This window comes from Cimex lectularius, unplaced genomic scaffold (assembly GCF_000648675.2).
Source record: "Cimex lectularius strain Harlan isolate CLEC.00 unplaced genomic scaffold, Clec_2.1 scaffold128, whole genome shotgun sequence".
NCBI lineage: Eukaryota > Metazoa > Arthropoda > Insecta > Hemiptera > Cimicidae > Cimex > Cimex lectularius.
In genome coordinates, this window is record NW_019392876.1 from 1,057,759 (window position 1) to 1,069,341 (window position 11,583).

Genomic DNA, 11,583 nt, shown 5'->3' on the forward strand with positions numbered 1-11,583 from the left:
ATCAAAGGATCCATCACCAGGTTGAACAGCAAGGGCGACAGTGGGTCACCCTGCCTAACCCCCTTGACGATGGGAATCCTCTTCACGCCCCCCGACATGGGGATTGTGGTCGTCGATCCCCTATACAACAGCACGACTGATGAATGAAACTGTTCTCGAATGTCCCGTTTATCGGGATGAAGCCCTTTTGCCTGACGTCAAGGTTTGCCATGCACGATATTCTTTTTATCAGAATACTAAAAAGCCGAGCCATCATAGGGGCAATGGTTATGGGTCTCCATGCGCTAGGACTAGTTGGATCCCTACGATACTATTGAAGAGGGTTCATTTTGAAACTAACTCGCAAACAGAGACACTCTGTTCTTAATGCAAGTGTAGAATGGTCTCATGTTTCCTAGAATGCATTTCAAACGTTTTGTGAAGAAATAAATTAACAAGAAGCAGGAGGTGTTCCAAATGCAGCATTTTGAGCGCTCGCATAGAACAGGCCTTGGAGTATTCACCCAAGTGAACTGTGCAGTTACTGAATTTTAAAAAATTTTGGGTTTTCAAAAATGTAAACCATCCCTAACCATAAGTTAACTACATTTTGTTGTGACTTAATGTGTGATAGGTGTTAGATTGAATTATGGGAAAAAATAATCAAAAAACATGAAACATCTTTTTCCCAAGATAACATTTTTTGTCTTTAACAGTTCCTAAAATTTCTAAAAATTGATCACAGCTAGTTAAAAAATAATTTCCTAAGGAGTAAAGATATTTACGATCCCAGTGAAACAACCTATCTCAATTCAAATTTGATATATGTTGAACTTATTAGTCAATAAAACACCCCGAATGGTTTTTTAAACACCAAATTGGTACTTTCTTGCTCATAATTTGCAAAATTATAAAAAATTTAACTTTAATTATAATAAAGTTAAATGGTCGGAATCTAGTTTTTGATACTTAACAGTAAAACATCAGTCTATTCCTTTAACTATCACAATACTATGAGGTGCAATTAGTCAATTTCGATTAAGTCTAAACTACATCTGTTCAACTAATACACACAAACAGCTAAAAAAAAATTTGAAAGGGTATTGGCAATTGTAGAAGGCACGTTTGATGCAGACAGCTTACGATTTGGCGATTTTGGATGCGACCATTGCTGCACCAAAAGCAGCATCCCCTTTACCTTCGAATACAATTGGAAGCTGGTAGCAACGTTTCACCTCTTCTTGAAGTACTTTGTTTCTAGAAAGAGCAGAACCGACTCCGAGGATGCGCGAAATGTTGTTATGAAGGAGCATGTCTCTTGGCATAATCCTAATAAATGTTAAGATTTGAAGTTTTTAAGTGTCAGAAGAAAAATAAACAAATCTCTTACTCATGTAGGTTGTTAATCACACCAGTGCAAGTGGCTTTGAAAACTTGACCCAGGCTGACATTTCCAGCATTGATGTTAATGACAGAACCGAATTCTTTAGGTGAGTGCCTCTCGCCCAAAATTTTAGGCTTAACGACCAATGAAGTAGTTTCACATTTGCTAGCGGATTCAATTACTTTTTCCCAAAGGGTGCCTAAAATAATAAATTATTAATATGTAATGAAAAGCAAAATAAGAAAAGGAAAAACATACTTTGAGGTAGGTGGGAACCAAGTTCAAGGGTCCATTTTTGAAGCATAGATATAAAAGTAGCAAGTACATTTCCACCATTTAAAGCAGCTGCTACAGCTAGGTATCTTCCTTCAAAATAAGGCAGGAACTCAACAAAGGTTGAGTCTAAACATACAAAGTTAATTATTTTTCAATAATCAGCCTTCGAACATAAAATAAACTACCATCTATGTTATTAGGATCAAAGGAAGGAGCGATGAACGACATTTGAGCAGATGTTGATATATTGAGAACCGCATCGTCATCATTTTTCAAAGCGGACAAAACAGAACACTGTAAATCTCCAAGGGCAGCGACTAAAAAATTTTAAATTAAAATAACTTTGAATTTTTCTAATTGGGAAGTACCGACCAACAGGAGTGCCAGCTGGTATGGAATGCCAGGTTTCGGTCAAACGCCCTGCAATTTCACCCGAAGGGACAACCTTCGGAAGCAACTCTACAGGAAATCCTGCAGAGTCGAGAATCTAAAAATTTGTTTGTTTTACTGTACATTTGCCATAAGCAAAACGTTTTTCGTTTGTAACCTCTGTGTTCCATTCTGCAGAATTCGTGTCGAAATAGCCCCAACTGGCAGCATTTTGCACTGACATGACTGGCTTCTTGAGTTCACAGAGCATTGCAACAGCAAAATCTTGTATTGTACCCGCACAGTTGAACGTCTTTAACTTTTCTGGCCTAAAAAAGTTGTTATTTATTTTTTTAATATATATGCATCTATACATATACAAAGAAAACAAGGGGGTAACATAAGGGGGTAAAAACAAGGGTAAGCATTTTTAACTTTTTGAAATGTTAATTGAATTTATTTTCTACAGGGTCTTCTGAACAATTGTACTATATGAACAAGATTTTGAATAGGTATTTTTGTGAGATTTCTCCATGTGATCCCGTTTTCCACCCAACACAAAATGTCAAAACATATCAGACAGACCAAACCAGTGAAGAGAGGCAGACCAAAATGAATGGTAATAACCAAATTTCAGGTTTATCATCCCATAGATTACAGAAAAATCTCTCAATAAATAATGTGTAACTTTAAAAAATACAAATAAAAAACTACCTATTTTTTGATATCCAAAACAACGTATTGCACCCATAGCCCGAGCATGCCTTCAGGTGTGATTTTGGCTGTGGGAGGGAGGCAAGGAAGTCAGGATCGCACCTTGAATCCTGCCAAGTATAAAGGGAAGAGACTTTATCGCTTAGAATGTCATAACGCGATTCGTTTGCAGCTTTTTCCCAAGGGCAATCATCTTCAGTGTAGTTCCACAGCATGACACCATGCATCTGCCCACAAATTCCTATTGCACTGACCTAAAAAATAAATAAATTTTGTCTTTTTAAGCAATTTGATTTGGACAAAAGTTATAAAATTCCCATATAATAATAATTGTTGGTTTTTCAAAAAGTCAAACGGCAACGGACAAAATGCAAGAAAAGTAAGAGGAATGTTACAGAGTTAGCCATTAAAGCAATTATTATTTCTAATAATTGGATAACATGACAAATTAAAAATTTAAATATATTTATAAAATAATAAGTAAATATCAAGTAAAAGTAAAAACTTCAGAGAGCCCAGTAAACTTTTTTTATGCGTAACATTTAAGTATTTAGTTGTACTGAATTTGAGCTCAGAGTTCTTCCAACTGGGTTTTGGTTCAGACACTGGTACCCTAGGGCCTCTAATAATAAATAAAAATTCTAAATATGAATAATATGATGATATAATATATTATCATGATATTCGATATCAAACAAAAAAATAAATAAATGTGGAAAGTTCAAAATAGACTTCGGATCCATAAATTTTGTATATTTTAAATTTTTCTTTAATCTTTTTTTGGTTTATCCATGAGCTCCCTGACTGAATTAGAAAGGCAAAATAAATAAAAAATTAATCCACATCAGAAGAAATACAATGAAAATATAAACAAACTCAACCTTTGGTGCGATGTAAATCACCATTGCTTGTTTTCCATTTTTCTGCTTATAATTCTACATCTGCTGAATGAATATAAGTTTAAATTATTGCGACACATGCCAGAAGACTTTTTTTTCTTTTAATTTTATACCTGTTTGAGCAGGTCTTTCGAGAGGCGGGAGATGCAAGCATGCATGGCTGACATTATCTTAGGCGGATTCTGCTTGTTCCCTTCACAGCCGAGCTCGCTTGGCACATTCGCCTGCGTGTCTTTGCTCTGCCTGGCGATAATCCGGCCCACTTTAGCATTTAGGATGCCCACTTTGACTGAAGTCGTGCCGATGTCTATGCCGAGAATCAGCTCCTCTTGGCCCATGCCACCCATGTCTTAAAATAAATAAAATTAAAATTTCAAGCTAAAAAACACTGTATACAAGTTTTAATAATTAAAAAGCTTTACATATATGTCTCACTCGAGACATGGCTATTGGTATTTGTTCAATGATTTAATGATTTACTTCCTGGATAGGGATTAGCTCAATCCTTGACTCTTCTTAAAACAATCTCTAATGTTGTTTCTCTTAAGCCTAGTCAACATTTAATTTAAACTGAAATGTTTTTTGGACAAATCTTCTTTTTTTATGATTGATTAATTTTTAAACCAGTACAGCTTTAATATATAATAGCTGCAGCCCTTTGTTTCTTTTGACCAATTTTATTTTGTATAGAATTGATTTCAGTTTAAAATATTTGCTTTCTTAAGTAATGCAAAAGGTGGTTGAAAGTGTACTTCGGTGCCCCCCTCTCAGTCATTTATGTACCCACACTGGCAATATTTCCAATGACAGATCATCAATATAGCATAGATTTTGAACTATTTATAAACAATTATTAAATGTTTTATTTAGTATTTTGTTTTGTTTACATTGTTTTGAATTATTGTCAATGCTTTATTTTTGCAATTTAATTTATTACATAAATTTACTTAGCATTTTAAAGCTTTCAGAGCAAAGCAACCAAAGAGGAAAACTATGTATTTTGGTTGTTGTCATGCAGTATTTTTGCATAAGTAAAATTGTTACATTAAATCTCTATGTAACTGGCAGGGTTATAAACTTGTGATTCGGTTGTTATTAATTATTTTGGTCTGCCTATCCTTGCAGTGTTGGTTGAATGCGTTTTGGCAATTCGCCCCCTTTAGGGGTGGATCTGTCTGCCTCATACTGCTATCCCTGACCCTCCTTTTCAGCATTTTGCCATCTTCAGTACTTGGTCAGAGAGTAGAAATGATAAATGATGGAGTGAGTGTGGTGTTCAATACTTTTTCAAAGGATAGTTCCTACTCACAGTAAGAAGTTCTGTGTAACTGGTAACACTCTTACTGTGAGTAGGAACTATCCTTTTAAAAAGTCTTGGTCAGAGATCCAAGCAGGATGATATAGACAATACCAAACCATAAAGATGATGAATTCTGTACAGTTAGTTGGCAAAAAGTAAAGAAGTAAAAATAAGAGAACATTGTTATGTTTTTCATCTGTAGATGGCTTGAAATGTTAAATCACTTCAACAGCACTAAATCAGTGGATACAATAAAATTGTGTGCACAACCATTTTCATTTTACTCACTTAGAATTTTCAACGATTTGGCTTTAAAAGTTGTTAGTTGAACTGCCATAAGGCATAAAATATGGATTATCACAAATGATTTGCAAAAGTGCATATCACCATATTAAACAGATCAACTTTGTGGGACTTCTCTGCGGGAGATCAACACAATTTGGTTCTTACTGATCAATCTGTTCCACCTATCCTCACTATGTTGGCCTGTCGAATATGTACTGTCTTTTCACCATCTTCAGAGCTGGGTCAGGGTAAAACAGGGTGAGGCAGACAGAATCAGTAACGACGATACTAATCAGTAATGACCATATTACAAAAGTCGTTTCTTGTACAGTTCCATAGATATTGGTACAGTTAGGTGTCAGGAAATGATTATGAGTGAGAGAAAATAAGAAAAGAAATAAAATAAAATTTGTGATCTGTGGGAAATGAGGTGTAGGGGGCATTATTTTTAGCAGAGATTCAGTGGATTAAATTTGGGGTTTTTTATTGTTCCAGTCTATCGTTGTCATCATATTCTTTTCAAATTTGTAGTGTTTAAAAAATAATTTAAATGGCATCACAGACACAAAGGGATTTGCAACTGACAGACCAACCCAGCAAGGAGAGACAGACCGAAATGATCGGTAATGACCGAATAATCATTGACTAATGGTCACAAAACACCACACATTATTTTTAAAGTGATTTCTTTGTTAAACGTTTTTCCTTAGAAAATCCTTTTCTTTTAATTCCAATTAAAATTTTTCTTTTTATCAATGTTAAATCATTTTGCAAATAAGTATACATAAGAGTTCTTTTCTCTTCTATATTACTTTTCTTTTGTGTTCATCTAATTGCATAGTTTTTTGCTTTTCATGTTTTTCCCCTTTCCAATAATAATATTGCTATTAAAATGTTATTGGTTTGCAGTCACTCAAAGGTTAAATCTTTTAAATGTTTGAATTTTCAACTCAATATTTTTTTAAATTTGGGTGTTTGTGATAACTTTCATCTGCTTACACTCACTGGATTGGTCTGTCAAGACGCATTTCACCATCTTTCTCACTGAATACAGCAAAATGACAAACCGATAGGGAGAACAAATAACGACCATATTTCAAGTTCAACACACCCAAATACATGTAGACGCGGGCAGAAGATAGCTAAATGCCAAAACACATCTGACTGACCAAACAGCAAGGATAGGCAGATCAAAGTAATCAGTAAAAATCAAATTACAAAGCTTGTTTTTTCAACAGTTCAATGTAGATAGATGTAGGTACAAGTCACCAGAAATCTCATTCTTTTGGATGAATTCATCTTGGTACAGTTGGTTGGCAAGAAGTAAAGAAATATTAATAAGAAAGAATTGTCTTTGATGCTCAATACGTTTAAAGTTTTGAAGATAAGATACAAAAGCAAACATAAGAAATTATTTCAATGATTTTTGTTTCTAATTGTTAAATCAAAATCATGATTATCCATTAAAAGATATGAAGGAAGGCTAATTATTTTTGTCTGTCCTGTTTCTTCTTATTCTGACTAAAACATTTTAAATTCTCTTTACTCTTTGTGTTTCAATAATAATCTAAATCTTAATACTTCAAAATATTTCCATATCCGTTTCTCAAGGTGCAATAATTCTAGCAACTACACTCAATTCAGTTAACATAATTAAGGACCTTGGCATCTTGTTTGACCATCAGCTAAAGTTCAAAAACCACATTTTAAGTTTAATTGCTAAAGCTATAAAACTTCTCGGATTTATAATTGTTTTTCTAAAGATTTTCAGAATGTTCAGGTGTTAAAAGCGTTTTGAATTTCTTTAGTCAGACGATCAGAATTCCTTTTTGTAGTTTGGTCACCACATTATCGGTAACTAAAACATTCTTTTGAACGTGTTCAGCACAGATTTCTATGATATGTGTATCAGGTTTTCTTCTACAATTTCATTGTAAACTATACAAAAATTCTAAATGCATTGGATCTAGACACACATGAAACCAGACTTACAAAAATTATATATTTCTCCATTAATTACTAAATAATCAAAAAAACTGTCCAGAACTCCTCAAATTAATTAACTTTAGCATTCCATCTCATAACACCACAAACCCTCAAACTTTGAACGTAGCTACAGTAGGTACAATTATAATTTTCATTCTCCAATCCACTAAGTTCAGAGATAAGTCATTGACACATTTTTTCACTGATAAAAGTACAAAAATAAGCAAACTTTAAATTCCACTTCGAAATCGTATCTAGTCATAGTTATATATTTTTACATCCACTTATATTTGTGAGTTTTACCTTTATTTTAATTATAGTTTGTGTTAGCCTTGTTTTTCTGTATTATTAGGCTTCTAAGCCAGTGTTTATAATAAATAAATGTAATGTAAGCCGGTCCCTGTCTTAGAATAAGTGGTAATTGTTAAAATAAGAGCAAAAAAATTAGTTTAAACGACCACGCAAAAAAGGCTGTAAATCGGAAGAAGCGAACACCCGGAAGGGAGCAACGTGACGTCCCCATCAATCTGAGAAACATAACTCCACAATAACTAAGCAGTTGGTTGATGGGTATCGCAGACCCAGACAGGAGCCACAGGATGTTTCCTACAAGCATGTAATACATAAAGATGCAATAGTTGGACAACCGATCAAGTAAATAACTTATGTTGAGTTATTTAGTTCTGAAGGATTGTCACAAGGCCAAAAATATGGAGCGATGTGGAACATCATAAATCTAAACGAAGAGCTCAAATCAGTGAGACAAGCTCAAGGACTCACACCAGTCAGTCAAGACCAAGGACTCATCTCAGGCAGTGAACAATCGACTCCAGGGGTCGATCCGGAAGGGAAGCAGCCACACTCTATCTGGGATTCAACATGGGGACTCAGCCAGTTGTGGTGACTCATCGGGACGGTCGAGATACTGGGGAGGCGAATGGGAAGAATGGGCCAAAGGAACACCATTAAAGTCAAACTCCTACTGGTACACTGGCGGCTCCAAAACCGACAAAGGTGGGGGATCTGGAATCTTCGGGATGAACCCAAAGATTGAACTGACAGTAAACATAGGTAAATATGCTACAATTTTCCAGTCTGAAATCGTAGTGACTGAACAATGTGCCAAAAAAATAAAAAGACTAGCGGAAGATAGTCATTTTCTCTGACAGTCAGGCAGCACTAAGGGCTCTAGCTTCATGCAAGGTGAAGGCAAAGAGTGTTTGGAACTGCATGGGGGCCCTGACGGAAGTCAGCGACCCTAATGGCCTGGCCCTGGCATGGGTCCCTGGGCACTCGGGGCATAGAGGTTGACGAAAAGGTTGACATGTTGCCCAAAAAGGGGACTGTGGGTGGACTCTCTTGAACCCTACTATGGCTTAGCATCCTATAGCGCAGGTATGAGGCACATGAAGAGGTTCATAGGACCATCTGCAAAACCTACAAAAGAATTACTGGAAGGCAACCGCGACCGAACCAGGATTCCGGTGGACTCGTGGCAGAGCATTGCTACTTAAGAAAGCACATGCACCGGATTGGAGTACAAACAGAAGAAACCGCAGAACACATTCTATGTTTCTATGAAGGTCTGTTTAGGTACAGGTTCTTGCAACTAGGACATGAAAAACCACAAGCAAGATTTGACACTAAGGAGCATCTGGCAAAGCTGTAGAAGGCTGATTACGAACCTGAAGCCGGCCAGTGTTATAAATAACAGGGGAGCACCCCCTATTTATTCAGGTCAAGGTGCAGTAGGCTTTGTGGCCGCCTCTTTTATCCCTATCCCCTGGGGAGGCGCTGACGATGCTGATTGTGGCAAGTGTCGTTTGGGGTAAGTCCCTTTAATAGACTCATCCCCAGATTTAGAGTTGTGGTTGACTTATTAGATTAATTAAGAATTTGTTGTTGTATACAACAGACAGAATTGTGTTGTAATAAAAGAAATTCTAGAACTTCACCTTCCCCTAGACAAGAATAAGTAGTGAAGCGCTTACGCCAACTACTCTCTTATTGTTTACAAAAAACAAGCGAATATAGAAATTGTTCGGCTGTCATGACTTACAAAAAAATAAATAAATGACATATTATACAAAAATTTAAAGTTTTAAGGAATATTGTGAGGTTTCTATAGAAAAAAATCGGTTGTTTTTTTTCAATCTTTACTAGTCTTTTTTTAGACTGCATTTTAATTTAAATCAATTTAAAATGAGTTCAATGAATATTGACTCCAAGACATTCTGGTTAGCAACAGTTTGGTTGGGATGACACCCCAGAATTTCTGCCCCTAGCCCTTAAGCTCAGGGTCAACTCAAATTTTCCAACGTGTCTATTATAGTTGAAATTATAAATAAACTGTACAAAACGCCGGATTGATAGAATATTCCTTCGGCTGTATTTGTGCGAGAATGTAAAATTAATATTATTCGGGACCATTACCTGCGAAACAAGGAGATTTATTTAACAATGAAACAGAAGAAGTTCGTGGGCTAAAATTGACATTTTACATCACCAATTCTTCCACCCCTGGATAAAATTAAATAAACAAATGGAATGATTGGGGGATTGGCCACATAAGGAAATCTCTCGAATGTTATCAGATTTCCCGTTGTAGGATCGATAATTTTTGATAAGTATTCGATTAAAAATCCTAAGTTTCGTTTTTATGTTTTAAAGGGAAAATGAAGGATCCAGCGATAACCAATTTTGTACGTTTACGCAGCAAAAAAATAAATTTAGTTTGAAAGGATCAGGTGTGAGGCCTCTAGGAAGAAAACACAATTCTCAGTGTGTTTTCTTCTTAGAGGCCTCACGCCCCACCCTTTCAAACCAACTATATTCAACAGTAATATAATAAATAAACGCTATAATACATAACGAATAATAACAAACGATAATACAACAAATTCAGAAAAAATTAATTTTTTCCTTGATTGTTATATTCAAGTAATAGTCCTAAATATCATGGTTCAAAATCTCCATTCGTCATAAAATCTCTCGTTCTTTCCTTTTTATTTCACTTTCTGCTTTTCTTTCATAACGTGGTTCCATCATTAATATTTAAATTCTCATTATTGTTTTTTATATTTTATTATGTTTTATTATCACTATGGTTGTTATTATTATTTTATTATGTTTATAAAACTTAATTTATTTCTAATATAAGTACATGTAAGTAGGCATTAAGCCCTATTTGTACCTTTAACATAAATAGATAAATATTAATGAAAATTTAGAAAAAATTAATCTTTTTTTTCCATGGATATTTGGCTGTTATAAAGTTTCAGCGTTTAAGTTAATTTAATATAATATTGTCCTAAATATTAATCAAAACAAAATTATATTGCTTTATTATTTAATTTTTAAACATTTATTCACTTTATATTCTTGTTCAAAGAGTTGGCAATTTTTTTTTTTTTGACGCAATTTTATTGCATTCTTTGAATATCAAATCTTTCAATTAAATCCTAATGTAAATTAATTATTTGATTAATTAATTAAAACTTTTTGATTATGAAGATAAAATATTTCCAAAGATTGTAGTAAACTGAATAACAGAATAGATACCTATCACGGTTAAAGGGCGGGATTATCTAAGTACGAAAGTATACCTGAAGATGACAATTTTATTTCTGCAAGCAGGTAAAAGGATCAAATAAAAAGCTTTGTTTGAACAATGAAAACGTCTTTTTCCAGTATGACATTAGAAAAGCCCAACAATATCAATGCATGCCATAAATTATAAAAGGGACAGCGGAAAATAATTTATAACTTCTTTTTAAGTGAAAGGTGAACTTTTCGACTTCAATTATAAACCATGGATTAGAGAAAAGATTTGTTTGTGATCCCTTTTTAATAAAACAGAAAATAAAGAGTGTACACTTTATGACCACCTTTCTAATTTTGGGTTTCGTTAGAAAACACTTCTTTGAAAAATCTGTAATGTCAAAAAAAGGACAAATATTAAATTTTAAAATCTTGTCAATTAAAATAATCTGTGCTTGTATACAAAAGAAAAATATCTTAGAATACAGGGGAATTTTAGTAGAGAATTTTAACTAATTAATAATTAATTAAAAATTAAATTATAGAAAGAGATAGAAAAAACAATAAGCAATAAATAAGTTTTATAATCACATCTGTAAAATGTACGAATAAATACAATAGGGTAAAATACAAAGAAAGAAAGAAAAAACCTTACACTTCTGTATGTGTACGTATATTTCAATATATTACTTTATTTCAATAAATTATTTTTTTAAAGAAAGGAAGGTCTTGCTTGAGATGAAAAAGTAGTGTCACGAGCGGGATTCGAACCCACGACATTCGGCTCAACTTTATATTATGTGAGCCTCTCTGTTAAATAATGCTGGGAAACACCACCTAAGGAAAAAGTC

The 11,583-nt window shown here is 34.2% G+C and overlaps 1 protein-coding gene across 1 annotated transcript; it reads right to left on the minus strand.

Annotated features, from left to right (window-relative positions):
- Positions 1–262: 262 nt before the first annotated feature.
- Positions 263–9,769, minus strand: LOC106674266 (sedoheptulokinase-like). Its single transcript, XM_014406889.2, has 9 exons — positions 9,626–9,769; positions 3,735–3,970; positions 2,723–2,976; positions 2,187–2,337; positions 2,012–2,126; positions 1,825–1,956; positions 1,622–1,765; positions 1,370–1,562; positions 263–1,308 (listed from the first exon to the last, which is right to left on the minus strand). The coding sequence occupies exons 2-9, from the start codon at positions 3,966–3,968 to the stop codon at positions 1,119–1,121; spliced, it is 1,413 nt and encodes a 470-aa protein (XP_014262375.1). The 5' UTR covers positions 3,969–3,970; positions 9,626–9,769; the 3' UTR covers positions 263–1,118.
- Between the last annotated feature and the right edge of the window lie 1,814 nt (positions 9,770–11,583).

Coding starts and splice junctions, on each gene's coding strand:
- LOC106674266 (XM_014406889.2), bottom strand. CDS start 3,968: ATGGGTGGCATGGGCCAAGAGGAGCTGATTCTCGGCATAGACATCGGC. Junction 2,977..3,734: donor CGAAAGACCTGCTCAAACAG/GTATAAAATTAA, acceptor TTTATTTTTTAG/GTCAGTGCAATAGGAATTTG. Junction 1,309..1,369: donor GTGATTAACAACCTACATGA/GTAAGAGATTTG, acceptor AACATTTATTAG/GATTATGCCAAGAGACATGC.